The sequence below is a fragment of the Muntiacus reevesi genome, chromosome 9, assembly GCF_963930625.1.
Source record: "Muntiacus reevesi chromosome 9, mMunRee1.1, whole genome shotgun sequence".
Classification (NCBI taxonomy): Eukaryota; Metazoa; Chordata; class Mammalia; order Artiodactyla; family Cervidae; genus Muntiacus; species Muntiacus reevesi.
Window position 1 is genome coordinate 49,521,991 of NC_089257.1, and position 21,228 is coordinate 49,543,218.

The 21,228-nt window shown below is 37.4% G+C and overlaps 1 protein-coding gene across 3 annotated transcripts in view; it reads right to left on the reverse strand.

Annotated features, from left to right (window-relative positions):
- SBF2 (SET binding factor 2) overlaps window positions 1-21,228 on the reverse strand; it is a 481,299-nt gene that overhangs the window by 9,502 nt on the left and 450,569 nt on the right. For all 3 annotated transcript variants that reach the window (XM_065944986.1, XM_065944985.1, XM_065944984.1), the window contains 2 exons: window positions 3,132-3,258; window positions 814-941 (listed from right to left, as the gene is read on the reverse strand). In XM_065944986.1, the coding sequence (XP_065801058.1) occupies window positions 814-941; window positions 3,132-3,258 (255 nt within the window). The remainder of the gene's footprint in view (window positions 1-813; window positions 942-3,131; window positions 3,259-21,228) is intronic.

Below are 21,228 nucleotides of genomic sequence, written 5' to 3' on the forward strand. Positions count from 1 at the left end.
TGCTCTGAAGGTCTCCTATGAACATGTGCATACACCCGAGCCCTGCAGCTGAACTCTGTCTGCTTCCTGACAAATGCTACTCCTTAGCCGCCCTTTGGCTTAGGACTACACTCTCTGGCTTAGGGAAGTGGTCTGGTAAGTAATTTGAATTTGGGCAAGGAATTCTGAAGTACCAGAGTCTGGTCTAGATGAAGGAGGAGCATATAAGCGTGTACCCTTGGTTTCTCACACACCTCATGAGGAGGGTGCATCTGGAGAAAGGCCAGGGTTGGTGTCCTATTGTTCTGGGGCCCAGGGCCGGGCCTTCTTGCCTGTGAATGGTGGTGCAGAGCTCCACTGCACTGCAGAGCCTATTTCATGCATACGGGCATGGCAGAGCATGGCTGTCCCTGAGAAGTCATCCTTCTTAGGCTGGGCTCCAACCTTTCTGCTTCTCATAGGGGTTCTTCCATGGCTCTGGTACGAATGGACTTAGGGAAGTCCTTTCTGAAGTATTTTAGGTTTTTCAGCTTAGACAGCACGCTAAGTTTTCAAGTTTGTTCTCCCTTCCCAGGGCAAGTTGATCTGCTCTGAGTTTCTTGAAGTTATCCTTTCTATGTTTAGCGGGCCAGCTCCTAATTTTTCTGGTCAAGAATTTGGTAACAGACTTCATTGCATCGTAATCTAAGCCCAAAGTGTATCAACCTTTAAATAGCTTCTGGTATGAAATCTAGTCAAATGTTTATAAAAAGCTTAAACAGCTTATATACATTCAAAGTAAGGAAAATGTCAACACAAAATATTCCAAAAATGCAACATAAATGCTTTCTTTACCTCTATTTCCACTGGTGAATATAAATAATTAAAGAAAATGGGACTCCTCTTGTGCATTCTATCAATACACTCCCAAATACAAATTCCTTTTTTGGCATGCTTGTCTCCTTTATCATCAAATAAAGTTCCTGGAAAAGAAAAATCAGCAAAACAAAAGTCAGATAAATCAACAGTTTTCTTAAAAATGTGATGCATGTAGCAGATGAAAAATGGAGCATTTCGTATGGCTCTAGAAACATCAGTGCATGGGCAAAAACCTTAGAAAATAACTAAAAAGATAGGAAAGGACTGTAGCAAAGCTAAAGATAGGAATGGACTTCACAGCTATATGGAAACAAATCCAAATGGAAGGAAAACATGTGCTGAAGTTTTCCCAAGTATTTAGCAATACATCATGACTCCCCCCCAACCAGGCCACATCCCACGTCTACATCTAGATTCAGAGGTCCATGCCAGCAGACATTCTACACATTTTTCCAAAAAGCTGGAAGGAAAATGATTTGATGAGACTCAGTTAAAAACATAATTTTATGTTTCTTTATAAAGTTGCTGGCTGTTTATTACAAAGCCATTTAAAGTGTTTTCTTTGTTTGGTAGTTTACATACACCACACATCATGGTCAGGGAGACTGTAGATGTCAGATGGGTGTGGTCTGTATCTTTGGGTGAGTTAAAAGCTGAATTGGAGAGGGTGGCATTTCAGGTACTATATTTGTACCTTTCAGTCTGTTACTCACATGAGCCTACTTTGTTTTAATAGAGAAGAAGGTATGTTAGGGTGAGGCAGGAGGAAGAGTGCCTCTCGTGGCAGTGCTGTCTTTTCTTGCTTTTCTTGTCTTTTCTTGACTGAGAAAAGACTCAGTCAAAAGTTAACAAGCATTTTATTTACCATAAAAGAATATCTCATACCCAAGACTGCACAAAATCTTATAATATGAGGGGCCCCCAAGACATGGAGTTGTAGGAGTTGGACATGACTTAGAGACTAAACTAGCAACAACACTAATTAATGTTTCTTCTCTACCTTTTAAGTGTAGAGTGCAGAACAGTAGTTCTCAACCCTGGCCACTCATTTAAAAACAACAACAACAAAAATACAGGGGCTTCAAAAAGTCCCAGTATTTAGGTCTCACCTCAGACCAATTACAGAATATGAGAATGGGCCCCAGATAAAAGTCATCTTAAAAAGTTCTCTAAGTGACTCTAATGTCCACTGTAACCAGCTCTATTTAATGTCTTCCCAACACAAGGGTGACTAAAAAATTAAGGTTTCTGATTGTGATATGTGGAATGACAATTTTATGAGTCAACAAAGGTCTGGAAGTACAAACAGGAAAGGAAATGGTCTCACCAGTGCTGTCTCCCTTACCAAAAGTATGAAATACTGTACTAGACAAGTATAATAACATGCACTGAAAACAGTATTTCTTGCTTTCATATTTTAAACTCAGAATATTAGTAAATATTTTCAGCCATGAAGAGAATCCTCTTTAGGAATATTCAGTATATATAATATACTGAAAATAAACAGTAAACATACTGCTTTTCTTTATTTGATTGTCTTTTTAACAAAAATACTCATGTGTATCCCCGTTTCCCCCTCCCTATAACAACAGCAGAGTAAGAAAGTAAAATCCCCTTGGGGAACGTTTACATAGGGGTTGACCAGCTTTCATGATCTATTCTTTAGAACTGTTACTGCCATTACAATTATAATAATGGTGCTATCTAAAATTTATTGAATTCTTACTATGTAGTAGCAACTGTGCTAAGAAATTTACAAATATTTCCTAATATTTCATCCTGCTCCAAAAAGGGGTATGTGCTATTATTATCCTCATTTTAAAGATGTGGAAACTGAGGAAACTCAGAGAGGAACCTAACCTGTCCGAAGTGTTGATACTTGGCTGGTAACTGGCAGTGTTGAAATTTAACTGTATTCTGTTTCCTCCAGAGCCCACGGCCATAACTGCTCTGCAAGCTGCTTCCCGGGGACCACTAACCTACCAGAGTGTACCAGGATGGAATAACTAGGAGTCAGGTGTTTCTCCACAAACAGTGATACTGCTTGGAGATAATAAGATAGTAATAAGCAGATTTACGTTTTCAAAGGTGCTACATGATGACCATTAGCAGTCCCTAAGATCTAGCACAGCACAAAATCTCACTCATTCATGTCCATTATACTTTCATAGTTCAGGATAAAACACTAAAATGGCCTTGCCACACTTGGGGGTGATTATTTTATTAGAGTTTTTAATTAAAAATACATAAAACTAACAAAAAAAAAGATTGAACAAGGGCATGCAAACACGTACCGTGCTCTAATCTTTCATAGTCTGAATCCAGGAGAAATGTTTTAAAGCGATTAGACACATAGTGGAAAGCCAAGAACTTTAAGTAATAGAGATTGAATTCAAACTCTGTTGGATACTGGTTGTGAACCTGAAACACACAAGGCAAAGAAAAGAAGAAGAATTAAATGGAACCAAAAGTGGATGCCATGCTACTGAACACTGACTGAAATGCATGGGAGACCATTTGGTGACTCAGTGAATTGAATCCCTAACAGGAGTGGAAGTGGGAAGTGAACCAGCCTTTTGCCAGATACCACGCTAGGGGGTTTTATAAGCATAATCTCATATAATCTCCATAACAACACTGCAAGATATACATTATTTTTTGCTGGATTTATTGAGCTATAATTGACATATAACATTGTGTAAGTTTAAAGTGTACAACACAGTAATTTAATACACAAATCTATTGTAAAATGATTACCATGTTAGTGTTAGTTAACACCTCCATAACCTCATATGATTACCTTTTTTTTTTGGTGGTGGGAACATTTAAGATCTACTTTCTTAGCAACTTTCAAGGATATAATACAGTATTGTTAACTATAGTTGCCATGGTATACAATGGATCCCCAGAACTTAACTCCTCTTAAATCTGGAAGACAAACATCTCTCCATCTGCCACTTCCCCACAACCCCCAGCCTCTGGTAACCACCATTCTACCCTGTTTTTATGAGTAAGGCTTTTTAAGGTTTTACCTGTAAGTGAGATCATACAGCGTTTATCTTTCTCTGAGTTATTTCACTTAGCATAATTCTCTCAGGGTTTATCCACACTGCTGCAGTGGCAGGATTTACTTTTTCCTGATGACTGAATGATATTCTAATGTTTATGTATATAATGTTTATATAACATGTATTATTTATGTTATATAATCCATTCATCTGTAGATGGATACTTAGGTTGCTGCCATTTCTTGACTGTTGTGAATAATGCTACAATGAGGTATCTCTATAATGATTTCATTCCCTCTAATATATCCAGAAATGGGATTGCTGGGTCATATTGTAGTTCTATTTTTAATATTTTGAGGAGCCTTCATATTATTTTCCATTGTGACTAAACGAATTTACATTCCCACCAGCAATGCACAGGAGTTCCCTTTTCTCTACATCCTCTCTAACACTTGTTACCTTTTGTCTTTTTGATACTAGCCATTTGAACAAGTGTGAAGTGATGTCTTGTGATTTCAATTTGCACTTTGCTGATGATTAGTGAGCAAGCACTTTTTCATATACCTTTGGCCACTTGTATGTCTTTGGAAAAACGTCCGTTCAGATTCTCTGAAGATGGGTATTATCACCCACCTCCAACCCTTTACAAATGAGGAAGCTGAAGATGAGCAGGATTAAGTAATTTACCCAAGGTCACTTACAGTAATGAGTGAGCCTACATTTGAATCCTGGCTTGTTAGGCTCCGCAGTCAGTGTCTCATTTACTTCATACTGTGCTAGATACTTGACAGATACGAATTGTTGTATGCTGTGGTTCTTGCTTTCCAGGCATTTGCGGTGTAACAGTGTGTAATACAACAAGAAAAATTATACTTACAGAAGTTTGGCAGTGAAAGGAATGAGAAAAGAAGGTGGTGGTTTAGGGGGACAGCAAGAGTCGTTTTCCTGAGAAAAGAAATGTGTGCCTGTCTGAGGGCAACGCAGAAGGAGCCAACAGAGAATCAACTGTGGAGAAAGAGCTGATAACTAAGAGAGTAAGGCCCTGGGAAAGCAAGAATGAATGAGGCCAAGGGTCCAGAAGCAGGCAAAAGTCTTAAAAATGAGGCGGAATAAAAGAGTAGACAAAAAGAAAAGTATGTTCAAGTGCCAAGGGTGGGAGGGAAGAGCTTAGGCCTTTTAACCTTAATTTTCCATCAGTAACTTACTGAGGTCACTGGAGGGAGGAATAAGGATGAGGGAATGCCATGGGAGGGTGGGAGCAAGGCAGAGCCTGGAACGGTCACTGAGCTGTGGTGTGCTTCAGGCAGACTCTCTGGAACCATCTTATGTTGGCAGAAGATAGGCTGATGACCTTGGGACACTCTGTGGTCCACCCAGCAACCTCACCTCTGGATTGCTCCCTCTCTCATGACCAATGAAAGAATTTCACTTGGTTGAGATAAGTTCCAATCATAATTGTATTTGCTTAAAAGCTGTTTCAAATGAACACTGCAGGCAGGCTGTCTAAAAGCCAGCTTTCCTCTCCATGTTTAATTTGGCAATGTAGACTCACACTTGGTCAGCCAAGAGAGCGGCATATGTGCAATATGTTGATTACTCACTAGATCAATGGGAGTTTAAAGTCATGATCTGGATACCATCAATTTATCAACCTTTATCACTTGATTAGAAACCTAGATTTCTGTGATGATTAAAGGTTTTCTTTTCCTATTAACTTTTTTTTTTTGGTTTTTACATTGAACTAAAATTTTAGTTCATACATAATACAAAATAAAACGGAGGCTAAAAAGATGTATTAAAACAGTCCGACTCTTCTGCATCAGGCTTGCAAACTGTGGATGGACCTGCTTTCTTGACCTGAGCTGCCACCCTTCCTGTTGCATCTGGCCTCCCCAGGACAGGAGAGCTTTCTGTAGGACAACTGGAGTGTGGCTCTGAATAGTGAGGTGTAGTGCACCATATTCCAGGTTTTAGAACTTAAACTCTTTAGCCTGAATTCCTGAATCCATAGCACCACCGCAAGCAGCCACGGTGCACATGATGGAGAGGGGGCGACTTGGACTGTGGCTGTTGGGATAGAAGGAGGAGACAGGTCCAGGATGGAGCTTGGTTCTCTACCATCTGAGAGTCTCAGAGAGAAATCTGCAATGTGCTTGGGTGTGAGCTCCAAGAACAACTTTGCCCCAATAGCCCTTGGAATAAAACTCCATAATCACAGGCCAGACCCTTGGCTCACTGTTTCCAGGGGAAGAGTTCAGGGCAATTTCCACTGATCTAGTCCATGACAATTCTAAAAACTTAAAAAAATTATTAAACAAAGCCCCAGAAAAACAAAACATCTCTCTCAGTGATTCTTCATAAAAACCACTTGCTGCATATATAACTGTTATCTTTTCTTGATTTTTCTGACATTTAATATGCTTAGGAATATAATTTTAATGACCCACTTCTGAGGTAAAATAGAATGGAAATGATAATGAATATGACCTTAAGTTGAACTTACAGGCACTCAGGGAGATCAGCTGCTAGGACTAGAAGAAAAACTCCTCTACAAGTGGAAAAATGCTCTCACAGACCACTGTGCTGAGTGACTGACCTCACCACAAACCCTGCACTCTACAATTAACGACAGAAAGACTAGACACTTCTTCAAGGCTGCTGGCACTCGCCCGGCTCGAACTGGAACTGCTGCTTAGAAAACATCCAGGTGTGAGCGCTTGGGGGCACCATGGTGTCTGCATCTGTGTGGCCATGAAGGCACCTGCAGTTGCCAACTGCTTGGGGTTAAAAACAGTCTGTCCCTATACTGGGGTTAATTATCAGGTCTGTTGGAAGTCGAAGAGAAGATGCTGAACAACTTGGTCTTTTACTCGATAGCAACAATTATAAGTAACAAGCATGTAAAAATTTCTTCAAAAATTTTCTTCGGGGAAAAAAAAAGTGACCTGAATGCTGGGTTGATTAATGCCTAGATAACCATATTTGTAATCTGACATTAAGAAACTCAAGGAATTTTCTGAAATGTCTTTTTACTATAATGAAAAATTAACACCTGATTGTGAATACAAGACAAAAATCTCGTGCTTAGACTTCTAGTAAAAAAGAAAAATTATACTTTCTCCATTTAGTCCTACATCCCAGAAACTCAGTTTGTCCAGTTAATTGGCTTTCCCCACTCCTTGTCAATTGGACACCCGGACTCTTCTGCTGTACCCCACCACCGTGCTCTCCACAAGGCACAGTACACGCATAGGCCTTCTCCTCCTGTTAAGTACTGTTTGATGGAAGAAATGGGATCAAGGCCAGAGACGTCCTCTAGGGACTTACTATAGGGAGCGAGTGAGAGTTTAGAGGTTTGTTAGCCACTTTTTTTTTTTTTACTTTAGTGAGGTATAACTGACATACAATAAGCTGCATATACTTAAAGTGTACAATATGCTACATTCACACTTCTCCATACACCGGTGAAGCCATTACCGCAATCAACACAGTGAACCTATCAACTATAACTCCCAAAGTTTCCTGCACCCTCCTCTGCAAGAAATGACTGATCTGCTTTTTGTCACTAGGGGTAATTTGTATCTACTTGAACTTTATATAGGGCTTCCCTGGTGACTCTGTGGTAAAGAATCTGCCTGTCAAGGAAGGAGATGTGGATTTCCCTATGTTGGGAAGATCCCCTGGAAAGGGAAATGGCAACCCACTCCAGTATTCTTGCCTGGATCATCCCATGGACAGGGGAGTCTGGCAGGCTACAGTCCATGGGGCTGCAGAAGAATAGGACACAATTTAGCAAGTGAACAACAAGAACTTTATATAAACGGAATCAGCAATGTGTGCCCTTTTTGTGTGTATGCCTTCTTTCACTAAGCATAATTATTTAAGATGCATCTATGTTGTTGGGTTTCCAGTAGTAAATTCCTTTCTATACCTAAACAGTATTCCACCACATGGATATACCACACTTTGTTTATTCATTTACCTGTGGATGGACATTGGGTTGCTTCTAGATTTGAGGTTATTACATATAATATTGCTCTGAACAGTTATGTATGAGTATTTTTATGGGCATAAAACCTTCATTTCTCTTGCCTAACTGCCTAGGGATGGAAAGATGAGTCATACAGTAGATAGGTATGTTGAACTTTTAAAGAAATGGTCAAATTGTTTTCTCAGTGGTGTAACTTTATATTCCCACCAGCAGTGTTAAAAAGTTACAGTTCCTTTACATCCTTGTCAACACTCCAGGCAGTCAGTTTTTAAATTTTAGTCATTAAAATAGGTATATAGTAGTTAAATAGTAATGATTTTAATTTGCATTTCCTAATGACAAATGATAACAGTATCTTTTCATGTGCTAATTTTCCATCTCTATATCTTTGGAGTCAGTATAAATGTTTTGCCATTTAAAAAAATAGCTTGGTTGTTTCTTAAATATTGAGTTTTGATAATCCTTTATATATACTAGATATAAGTCCTCTAGCAGATACATGATTTGCAAATGTTTTCTTCTAGTCTGTGATTTGTCTTTTCATTTTTTTAACAGTGATTTTGAAAAACAAAAGTTTTTGATTGTGACAAAGTCTAATTTATTTTTTAAATTAAATTTATCTAATTTATTTTTTTCTTTTATGGATGATGCTTTTGGTGTTGAATCTAAGATATCCTTGCCTCATAACCCAAGATCAGAAGGATTTCTTGCTATGTTTTCTTATAGAAGTAGAGTATTATGACCCCTTTGGAATTAACTTTTATATTGATGCAAGGTATGGGTCAAAGATAATTTATTTTGTAACTGGAAATCCAATTGTCTGATACCATTTGTTGAAAAGACTCTTTTCTACCTATTGTTTAGATATTTTCTTATTTAAAAAATTTGTTGAAGTGTAGCTGATTTACAATGTTGCATTAGTTTCTGGTGCATGGCAAAGTGATTATTTATATATATATACACACGTATGTGTATGTGTGCGTGTGTGTGTATGTATATATACACACACACGCACCCATATATATATATGGGTTTCCCTGGTGGCTCAGCTGGTAAAGCAGCTGCCTGCAATGCGGGAGACCAGGGTTCGATCCCTGGGTTGGGAAGATCCCCTGGAGAAGGGAAAGGCTACCCACTCCAGTATTCTGGCCTGGAGAATTCCAAGGACTGTATAGTCCATGGGGTCACAAAGAGTCAGACATGACTGAGCGACTTTCAAATACACGTACATCATATATATATTTATACACACACACACATATATTTTCTTTCATATTCTTTTCCATTATGGTTTATTACAAGACACTGAATATAGTTCCCTGTGCTATACAGTGGGACCTTGTGGCTTAACTATTTTATATATAGTAGTTTGCTAATCCCAAACTCCTAACTTATCTCTACCACACCCCCTTTCCCCTCTGGTAATCATAATTTTTTTTTTTTCCCATGTCTGTGAATCTGTTTCTGTTTTGTGAGTACATTATTGTTATCTTATTTTCGATTCCACAAATAAGTGACATCATATTTACCTATTAGTTTTGCATCTTTGTAACAAATTAGTTGTCCATGTATCATATATATATATGGAACTATTTCTGGACTGTCTATTCTGTTACATTGATCTATTTGTCTATACCAATTATCCTGTTTTGATTACTATAGCATTATAATAAAATCAGATAATGTTAGCCCCCCATTTTGTTCTTTTTCAAAGTTGTTTTGGCTTTTCTAGATCCTTTGCCTTTCCATATGGATTTTATTGAATTAAGTTTTTCGGTTTCTACAAAGTAGCCTCCTAGGAGTTTTATTATGATTACATTGAATCTTTAATTTGGGGAAACTGATATTTTAACATAGAGTTTTCTGATCCATGGACAACAGGTATTTCTTGATTTATTTAGTAAATATTTTCTCTTTATTTTCTCTTAGTAATATTTTATAATGTGTGTCTCGGTCTTTAATGTATTTTGCTAGATTTCTTTCATTTTTTTTTTTTTTGATACTGTTGTAAATGGTAATATTTTTAAATCTCAATTTTCCTATGGTTTATTGCTAGCATTGATTTTTGTATATTGAGCATGTATTCTGCAGCCTTGCTAAACTCATTCTAGTATCTTTTTTCTTTTTTGGGGGGGTAGAGTCCATAGATAATCATGTTGTTTGTAAATAAAGCTAGTTTTACTTCTTCCTTTCTAATGTGGGTGTCTTTATTATTATTTTCTTGCCTTATTGCATGGCTATTAAGTTTTGTACAAAAAAAAAAAAAAAAAAGTTTTGTACAATGTTGAACAGAGGTGGTGCAGCAGGCATTCACATCTTGTTCCTCATCTTAGGGGGAAAGCATTCAATCTTTCACTATTAAGTATATTAGCTGTAGGTGTTTTTGTTTTTGATACTGCTTATAGTTTAAGAAAATTTCTGAGAATTTTCACAATGAAGGGATTTTATATTTTGTCAGAAGCTTTTTCTCTGCATCTATTGAAATGATTGCATGGGTTTCTGTTTTTTGCAGTCCCTTAATACGTTTTTTAGCTGCACTGGGTCTTCGTTGCTGTGCACAGGCTCTCTCTAGTTACCGTGAGTGGGGGCTACTCTTGTTGCAGTCCACAGGCTTCTCACTGTGGTGGCTTCTCTTGTTGCAGAGCATGGGCTTAGGCTTGCAGGCTTTAGCAGCTGTGGCACTTAGACTCTACAGCACGGCCTCAGTAGTTGTGATGCACTGGCTTAGTTACCCTTTGGCATGTGGGATCTTCCCAGACGGGAGATCAAACTAGCAGGCAGATTCTTAATCACTGGACCACTAGGGAAGTCCTAGTTCCTTACTATGGTGAGTTACACTGATTGATTTCAAGTGTGAAACTGATTGCATTCCTAGAATAAACCTCATTTAACCATGGTATATCACTTTTAAAATATATTGTTGAATTTGATTTGCTGAAATTCTGTTTAGAAAATTTGAATCTATGACCATCAGATACTGATCTATAGTTTCCCTTTTCTGTCTTTGTCAGACCAAGGTAATGCTGGCCTCATGCACTGAGTTGCTTTTTGCTTAAATTTTCTGGAAGAGTTTTTGTAGAATTGCTATTATTTCTTCCCTGGGCTTCTCTGGCAGCTCAGTTGGTAAAGAATCTGTCTGCAAAGCAGGAGACCCAGTTCGATTCCCAGTTGGAAAGATACGCTGGAGAAAGAATAGGCTACTCACTCCAGTTTTCTTGGCTTCCCTTGCGGCTCAGTTGGTAAAGAATCCACCCGCAACGCAGAAGGACATGGGTTCGACCCCTGGGTTGGGAAGATCCCCTGGAGAAGGGAAAGACTACCTACTTCAGTATTCTGGCCTGGAGAGTTCCATGGACTGTATAGTCCATGGGGTTGCAAAGAGTAGGACACAACGGAGAGACTTTCACTTCCTTAAATACTTGGTAGAATTTGCCAGTTAAGCCACTGAGGTCTGAAGTCACCTTTCTACATGGACAGGTTTTGGCTACAATTTCAATTTCTTTACTAGATATAGGCCTATTCAGGTTATATATTTCTTCTCGAGTGAGTGAGATAGTTTTTGTCTTTCAAAGAATCTGTCCATTTCAACTAAATTTTTAATTTTACTGATGCAAAATTGTTCACAATATTCCCTTATGCTCCTTTTATTACCTGTAGAATCTGTAGGGATGTCATCGTTTTCATTTCTAATATTGGTAATTTGTGTCTTTTTTTTCCTTTCAGTCTGGCTAGAGGTTTATTAATTTTACTGACCTTTTCAAAGAAAAGCTTTTGGTTTCATTAGTTTTCTTTATTGTTGGCTATAACTTGCCTAAAGGCAAGTCTGCTTCAAATAAATTTAGCTGTACTGTATTATGCAGAATTGGGAATGATAGGCATCTCAGCCTATAAATTAATTCTATGTGAGCATTTCCCCAAATATGCTGATGAACAGAGGTTTAGGCCTCTTTCAGTCATCATCTGGATTCTGTTGTTCAAAACAATTTTGTATTTATCTTGATAAAGAGAAAAAAATATACAGATTTAAAATATTAGGACTAAGCTGTTTGAGGCATTTTTGGTTTTATTTTCCATTAAGTACTAAAACCTGCCAATTTCACTCATTTATAAGAAGAGAATATGAAATGGAATCTGGAGAAATATGAATTTATAGGGTCTTACTTTTTGCCCATATGCCATTAAGTAAGTACTTTGTAAAATTTAAAGACTCATAAAAATAAGCTATGACTCAAATCCCAGGAAAAATCAACATTTTGGGAATAAAATATGATAAGTTAAAATTTGATTTTATTTCAGGAATTACAAACGTTAAGCTATACGACAGCCTGTATTTAATGGCATCAACATTTTAAAAATTATGAGTATACTAGGCACACCCTAGAAAAAACAGGTAGCTAATAGTAGTTTTTATTATTTCACAGATCACAGATTAAGATTTAACAAACATTAACTGTGTACCTTCTGTGGCAATCATTTCACATATGATTTTTAATCCTTCTGAGACACATATATATAAATATATATAAAGAAACTGAAGTACAAAGAGGTTAAAGAATTTGTTAAAGATCAAAAAATAGTAAATGAGACTAATATGTAAACTCAAACTTACTTTATGGGTTCAAACATTAAAAGCTTTTCATGTGCAATTGCTTTGTTATAAATCAGCTTAGAGTATGTCAGTTTTGCCAGTTTTCAGTTGACTGGGAAAACAGGCAGACACCAGAAACTCTTGAATATACCATGACTCCATTAAATGCAGTTATTTTGCCAATACTCATGGATACATTTTAGAGTAACTGACCTATGTGAGGGGGCAGCTTAGCTGCTCAAATATGTACTCACAGGGAAAGCTCATCTCTCTAAAAGGCAAATAGCTTTTCTCTTTGGAATAGGACCTAGCAAAGTGCTGGCATGGGGTAACTGTGAGGAGAATCCTATCACAAAGTCAGACCAGAGTGAGTCAATTTACAAACTGAATAAACTTCAAAGGGAAAGTTATAACTGTTACTTGTTTTTCTCCAAGTAGGAAATAATGAGAATGTTCTAAGATGCACTCAAAGATTTAATCTAATGCTGGAATAAAGGAGATGCTTTCCTACATGCCATGTTTTCAAATTCATACTATATATTTTTTCCCCCTTACTTTTAGAAAGAAATTTTAGGTAATTAAAACAAATTTTTTGGATGTATTTTCCTTCTGAGTTTGGTTCAACTATTTTAAGAAAAGGAAGCATCCTGTAATGATATCATCAGAGCTAAGCCAATTTCTTTTAGAAGCAACAAAAAATCTGCCAGATGTTGCTATTATGAAACAGTGATCCAGCATTTATAATTCATCTGACACCTGGATATACTGGCGTAAACAATGGCTTTTTATATGATGAGGCAGTTCTAATTTAAGATCAGTGCTTCATCTGTTTTCTTTGTAACTCTATTAGTACTAATGGGCAAGTCTAAGCATACTTCCATGGATTGCCTTTTGGCATTCAGCATGTTAGAAATGGTTAATAAGCAGTGAACACATTCCACCTAGGAAAGTGTCGCTTGCTGCTGCATAATTTTGCACTTATTTTTTAAAATGTTCTTGGGCCTGGCTCCCTTTTGTGGTCCTGAGAGACTGAGGACCGCACTAATTCGAACTGTCCGGCAAAGGAGAGTCATGTAGAGCATTAGTGTTCACTTGAAAGGTATTCCAAGAAGGCATTTTCTAATGCTTAAAACCAGTATGTAAGAGATGAGGAAACACTACCATATAATTAAGTCAGCAAGAATCAAAAGCACTGTCTGTTAACTATAGTCTCCTGTTTTTGAATGAATATATAATCCCTTTCAGCACAAAATAATCTACTTCACCAAACTATCACAGCCAAACATTCTTCAAATACTGCAATTAATGTCATATACTCACTTTGCCATGACTTGCCTGCACTCAGGTAATTATGTTAGAGTACTAAGCTGAAGGGTTCAGACAAATTTTTAAAAATCTATATATTTTTTTAAAACATGGTACAACCAGATTTGAAATCATACTAAAGGGTCTTTAGATCCTGTGAAGCACTCACCTGCAAGTAATTGAGCTTTCCTTAAAAGTCAACTTTTGTTTTCAATTTCAGAACTTACTGGTTTATACAGAATATTTGCATTTTAACTTTTATTTAAAATAAGAAAGTTCCCCAAATTAAACATATGCCCCAAGTTCCTTTATCTAACTTAACAATACACAGTTTAAGCATCTATATTGTAAATCCAAGGCTGATTCATGTCACTGTATGGCAAAAACCACTACAATATTGTAAAGTAATTAGCCTCCAATTAATAAAAATAAATGAAAAAAATAAAATAAAAAAATTAAGCATCTATTGTAATGAATTCTAAAGGTAACAGAAATGTAATGCATACTTCAGTTTACATTGAATTGCTTTGGTTATACCACTAAAGAAGTACTTGTAGAATACAGGTTACTTTCCAACATTCTAGACTAATCATGCTTCTGTTCAACTCACCCCACCCCCAACAATAAAATACAAGCATTATATTTCAAGTAATTATATGAGAATATTCCATGACTCTGATTGTGAGTGGATTCTTTTGCTGACTCTAATATTTAGGTATGCAGAATTCTGCAAGTTGAATATGGGTGTTTAACACATTTAATAGTGCATTTAACTTAAGCCAAATTCAGCCATACAAACACAACCCCTAGCAATTCTCCCTCAATTAAAGAAAAGGAATTTTTAAAAGGTAAAAAGTCGAAAAGGAGGTGGGGAGAAAGGGAGCAGGAGACAGTAGAAGATCAAGAAAATTCTGAAAGATGGGAAATGTAAGAATAGCAGAAAATGATAGAAGATAAGAAGCTATACTGGGATGCCTGTAGGATGAAAATGATTTGAAAAGTAAAAGTTTGCTCTGTAAACCCAAAAAGTCTCAGAGGCCCAAGTGCTATAAAGGGGTAAATGTTACCCCTTTACGGGGTCGCTCAGTTGTGTCGGACTCTTTGCTACCCCATGGATTGTAGCCCACGAGGCTCCTTTTCCCACGGAATTCTTCAGGCAAGAATACTGGAGCAGGTTGTCATTCCCTTCTCCAGGGGATTTTCCCAATCCAGGGATTGAACCGGGGTCTCCTGCATTGCAGGTAGATTCTTTACTGTCTGAGCCACCAGGAAAGCCCATAAGGGGGTAAAATACGGGCTAAAAATGAGAAAAGTTGTAAGTCTAAAGAGACAGTGCTAAGACCTCCAGGGTCCTTTCCTACCCCATAAAGTCATGTGAGTACCTTCTTGCCGGCAAGAGACTAGAGGTTTGTTGTCTTGAAAAACAAAACTTGGTAAGTTCTGGACTTGGGGACACCTGTGCACAAATATGTTAATGATGAGACTGACAATGTATGGACAAAGTAAAAACCTGCATACTTCACTGGGATTTCCCTGGACCTATTTCCTGCCAAGCTTCCAGAAAGCAGACAGCCAGGTTTCTAAGTCCCCGCTGGGTATCACACTGGCAAGTTTTTCTTTAGAGAAACTAGAGAGCTGTTGTCTTTTTTTAGAACTCCAGTTTACTGACAGGTTGGAGTTACTATTTAAAACATTTTTTTTCAGGTTCATTGAAGTACAATTTAAATATACTAAAATTTTCCTATTTTAAGCATATAGGTTGACTCATTTTGGTCACGCATTTGTGTAATTGTGGTGGTGTAACCGCCACCACAATGAGGATGCAGAATAGTTCCCTCATCCTATGAAGTTTGATCATGCCCTTTCGGAGTTGACTCCCTTCCCTGACCACTGGTTCCAGGCAACCACCGATCTATTTTTCTACCGCTATTTTGCCTTTTGTAGGATATCCTATAAGCATATAGTGTGTAGTCTGTAGTCCTTTTAACCTATTTTTCTCCCTGGTTTTAATGAGAAATAGTTGGTATACATCACTGTATAGGTATAAGGCATATAGTATGATTATCTGAATTATACATATTATGAAGTGATTACCACAATGTGTTTAGCTAACATCTACCATCTCATACAGATAAAATAAGAAAAACAAATTCTCCTTGTGATGAGATTTCTCTTTTTTCATTGGTCATGCTTTTTAGACATGTCCATGTTGTGTGTATTTCATTCCCTTTACTTGCTGAGTAATATTCCACCACGAGCCAGACTTAGTTCATCTGTTCACCAGCTGATGGGTAATGGTTTTTCATGATACCCTTTTATAGTCATACCTATTCTCCTCTCCCCACTATCTCCAAACCCTCACAACCAGTAATTAATGGTCTTATCTCTATAATTTTGTCACTTTTGAAAATGTTATGCTGATGGAATCACAGTGTGTGAGCATTTGAGACTGCCTACTCAGCATCATGCTCTGGAGATCCACTCACATTGTTGCCTGTTACCAGCAGCTCACCCCTTATTGCTGCTGAGCAGTATTCTGTGGTGTGGATGTACCACAGTCTGTTTAGCCATTTACCTACTTTAAGACATTTTGTCCCCTCTTCTCTGCAATTTCTGGCTACTATAAATAAAACTTCTATAACAATACTTTCATATTTGAGCTGAGTTTCTTATAAAAAGCATGTTGCTAGGTCATGTCATGTTTAGCCTCTCTCCATTTAATGCAATTATTGATATGTTAAGGCTGAAGTCTGTCATTTTACGGTTTTGTCTTCAGTTCTATATTTTTTTCCCTTTGTTTCTTTTCCTGCCTTATATGGATTACTTGAACATTTTCTAGAATTCCATTTTGATATATCTATAGTGTTTTTGAGAGTATATCTTTATATAGCTTTTTTAGTGGTCATTCTAGATATTATACTACATACATTATTATGGTCGACTGGTGTTGGTATTTTACCAGCTTCAGTGAAGTGTAGAAACCTTACTTCCCTTCACATCCCTTTGTGCTCCTCCATTTCCAACTGTCTTAAGTTATTTCCTCTACCTATATTGGGAACATCAAATAGCATTATAATTTTTGCTTCAAGAATAATTTAGGGAGCTCAAGAGAAGAAAAGTATGTTGTGTTTACCCATATTTTACTCTCTCTTGTTCTTTTTTTCCTTCCTGATATCCCAAGATTCCTTCTTTTATCATTTATTTTCTACTTGAAAAATTTCCTTTAGCCATTTAGGTCTATGATCCATTTCAGGCAAATTTCTGTGAATGATGTAAGAATTTGGGGTTCATAGTTTTCTATACAGATATCCAGGTATTCCATTACCATTTGTTGAAATGTTTCCTTTCCCCATGTCTGAGTTTACAGTTATGCTCTGGGAATGGGGTGGGGAGAGCTGTCTTTAGAGTCTTAATCCCTTATTATGGAAGCAGCAGTTAAATTTACTTATTTTATTTTAAAATATTTATTTATTTGGCTGCACTGGGTCTTAGCTGGGGCATGTGGGATCTAGTTCCCCAACCAGGGATAGAACCTGGGCCCCCTGCATTGCGAATGCAGTCTTAGCCAGTGGGCCACCAGGGAAGTCCCTAAACTCATTTATTTTAAACTTTATTTCATGTTGTGAAATCTGACGATGTCACCTCAACATGCTGCAAAAAAGGAACAGTTACAAACTTTCATTTTAGCTGAAAAAAAAATCAAGTTAATTTTAGGATAAAAAATGTGAAAACAAAAATACGGATATTTTCAAATGCCTACGGATAATACCTTAAAGTGCTTAGTAAAGAAGTTTATAAACAAATGGCCTATTCTCAGTCTAATTCTTATGTAAGAAAAACTTGATGGGGGTATTCCCTGGTGGTTCAGTGGTTAGGATTCTGCACTATCAGTGCTGAAGGCCTGGGTTCAATCCCTGGTCAGGGGACTAAGATTCCTGCAAGCTGTGCAGCACAGCCAAAAAAGCCCCAAAAAACTTGACATGGGTTCAGTTTAATTCTTATTTTAAAAAAGTCTACATTGGTGACTTTACCTGCCATTCCTCTCATTGAATTTATGCCTCAGAGTCAGATTTCGATGGGAGATGTGACTCAGATGTCCTTCCATTTGGTCTCTGTTCCTGCATGTTTTTTTGGCCACATCTGTTTTTATGGAAGCATAGTTGGTTTACAATATGCCACCCTCTCCTGTACAGCAAAGTGACTCAGTTACACACACACACACATTTTTAAAAAATATCCTTTTCCATTATGGTTTATCCTGGGAGACTGAATATAGTTTCCTGTGCTATATATGATAGGACCTTGTCATTTATTCATTCTAAATGTAATAGTCTGCACTGACCAATACGAAACTCCCAATCCATCGCTCTTCCTCCCCACACCTTCCTTGGCAACCACAAGTTTTACTTCTATGTCTGTGAGTCTGTTTCTGTCTTGCAGATAAGTTCATTTGTGCCATACTTCAGGTTTCACATATAAGTGATACCATATGGTATTTGTCTTTCTCTTTCTGACATACTTAGTATAATAATCTCTAGTTGCATCCATGTTGCTGTAAATGGCATTATTTCATTCTTTCTTATGGCTGAGTAGTATTTGACTGTATATATGTACCGCATCCTTTTTATCCATTCATATTTAGGTTGTTTCCATGTCCTGGCTATTGTGGAGAGTGCTGCTATGAACTTAGGGGTGCATTTATCTTTTTGAATTATAGTTTTGCCCAGGTTTATGCCCAGGAGTGGGATTACTGATCATATGGTAATTCTGTTTTTAGTTTTCTGATGAACTTCTATATTGTTTCCATAGTGGCTGCACCAACTTGCATTTCCTCCAACAGTGTAGCAAAGTTCCCTTTTCTCCACCACCCTCTCCATCATTTGTTATTCGGGGCCTTTAACGATGGCTGGTGTGATGGGTGAAGGTGGTATCTCATTTCAGTTTTGATTTGCATTTCTCTAATGATTAGCAATGTTGAGCATCTTTTCATGTGCCTACTGGCCATCTGTATATCTTCTTTGAAGAAATATGTCTATTAAGGTCTTCTGCCCATTCTTCCTTTGGGCTGTTTATTTTTGTTGTTGAGTTATATGAGCTGTTTGTATATTTTGGAGATTAAACCCTGTTGTTCACATCATTTGCAAATATTTTCTCCCATTCAGTAGCTTTTTTTTTTTTTTAATGGTTTCCTTTGCTGTGCAAAAGCTTGTAAGTTTGATTAGGTCCCATTTGTTTATTTTTATTTCTATTGACTTGAGAGACTGACCCAAGAAAACAATGGTACAGTTTATGTCAGAGAATGTTTGGCCAATGCGCTCTTTTAGGATTTTTATGGTGTTATGGTTAAGTCTTTAAGTTACTTTGAGTTTATTTTTGTGTATGGTGTAAGAGTGTGCTCTAACTTCACTGATTTACATGCAGCTGTACAAATTTCCCAGCGCCACGTGAAGAGACTGTCTTTTTCCCATTTGATATTCTTGCTTCCTTTGTCAAAGATTAACTGATGGTAGATAGGTGTGTGGATTTATTCCTGGGCTCTCTATTCTATTCCATTGATCCATAAGTCTGTTTTTGTACCAATATCACACTGTTTTGATTAACGTAGCTTTGTAGTATTATCTGAAATCTGGGACAGTTAGGCTTCCTACTTTGTCTTCTTCCCTCTCAGGATTACTTGGCATCTTTTCTAGATCTTTTATGGTTCCACATAAGTTTTAGGATTATTTATTCTAGGTCTGTGAAAAATGTCATGGGTAATTTGATAGGGATCGTATTAATTTTGTAGATTGCTTTGAGTTCAGTTCAGTCACTCAGTCGGGTCTAACTCTTTGCAATCCCATGAACCGCAGCATGCCAGGCCTCCCTGTCCATCACCAACTTCCGGAGTCCACCCAAACCCATGTCCATTGTATCAGTGATGCCATCCAACCATCTCATCCTCTGTCGTCTCCTTCTCCTCCTGCCCTCAATCTTTCCCAGCATCAGGGTCTTTTCAAATGAGTCAGTTCTCCGCAACAGGTGGCCAAAGTATTGAAGCTTCAGCTTCAACATCAGTCCTTCCAATGAACACCGCGGACTATCTCCTTTAGGATGGACTGGTTGGATCTCCTTGCAGTCCAAGGGACTCTCAAGAGTCTTCTCTAACACCACAGTTCAAAAGCATCAATTCTTCAGCGCTCAGCTTTCTTTATAGTCCAACTCTCATATAGTACTGCCATTTTAACAATATTAATTCTTCCAATTCAAGAACATAGGATATCTTTCTAGTTCTGAGAAGCCTCTTTAATTTCCTTTATCAACATTTTACAGTTCTCAGTGTATAAGTCTTTCATCTCCTTGGTCTGGTTAATTCCTTGTATTTTTTTTTTTTGGGGGGGCGCAATTTGAAAAGATATTTTTTACACTACCTTTCTGACATTTTATTGTTAGTGTAAAGAAATACAACCAATTACTGAATGTTAGTCTTGTATCCTGTTACTTTGCTGAATTTATTTATTAGATCTAGTAGTTTTTGTATGGTGTCCGTAGTGTTTTCTATACATAGTACCACGTCATCTGCATATAGTGACAATTTTACCTCTTCCTTTCAATTTGGATACCTTTTATTTTCCTTGTATGATTGCTGTGGTGAGGACTTCCAGTACTAAGTTGAATAAAAGTGTGAGTGGGCATCCTTGTTCCAGATTTTATCTTTTCACTGTTGAGTATTATATTGGCTATGGGTTTGTCATAAATAGCTTTTATTATGTTGAGATATGTCCCCTGTAACTCATTTTAATAAAAGTTTTTATCATGAATAGATGTTGAATTTTGCCAAATGGTTTCTCTGCATCTAGTGAGATGATCATGTGGTTTTTGATTGTCTTTTTTAATGTGGTGCATCACATTGATTTGCATATGTTAAACCATTTTTGTAAATTTGGGATGAACCCTACTTGACCAAGGTGCATCATCTTTTTCTCTGTGCATCATCTTTTGCTAACATTTGTTGAGAATTTTTGCATCTATATTCACCAAAGATATTGGCCTGTAATTTTCTTTTTTTTTTTCCATTTATTTTTATTAGTTGGAGGCTAATTACTTTACAATATTGTAGTGGTTTTTACCATACATTGACATGAATCAACCATGGATTTACATGTGTTCCCCATCCTGATCCCCCCTCCTGCCTCCCTCTCCATCCCATCCCTCTGGGTCTTCCCAGTGCACCAGCCCTGAGCACTTGTCTCATGCATCCAACCTGGGCTGGTGATCTGTTTCACCCTTGATAGTATACTTGTTTCAATGCTGTTCTCTTTGAACATCCCACCCTCGCCTTCTCCCACAGAGTCCAAAAGTCTGTTCTGTACATCTGTGTCTCTTTTTCTGTTTTGCATATAGGTTTATCATTACCATCTTTTAAAATTCCATATATATGTGTTAGTATACAGTATTGGTGTTTATCTTTCTGGCTTACTTCACTCTGTGTAATGGGCTCCAGTTTCATCCATCTCATTAGA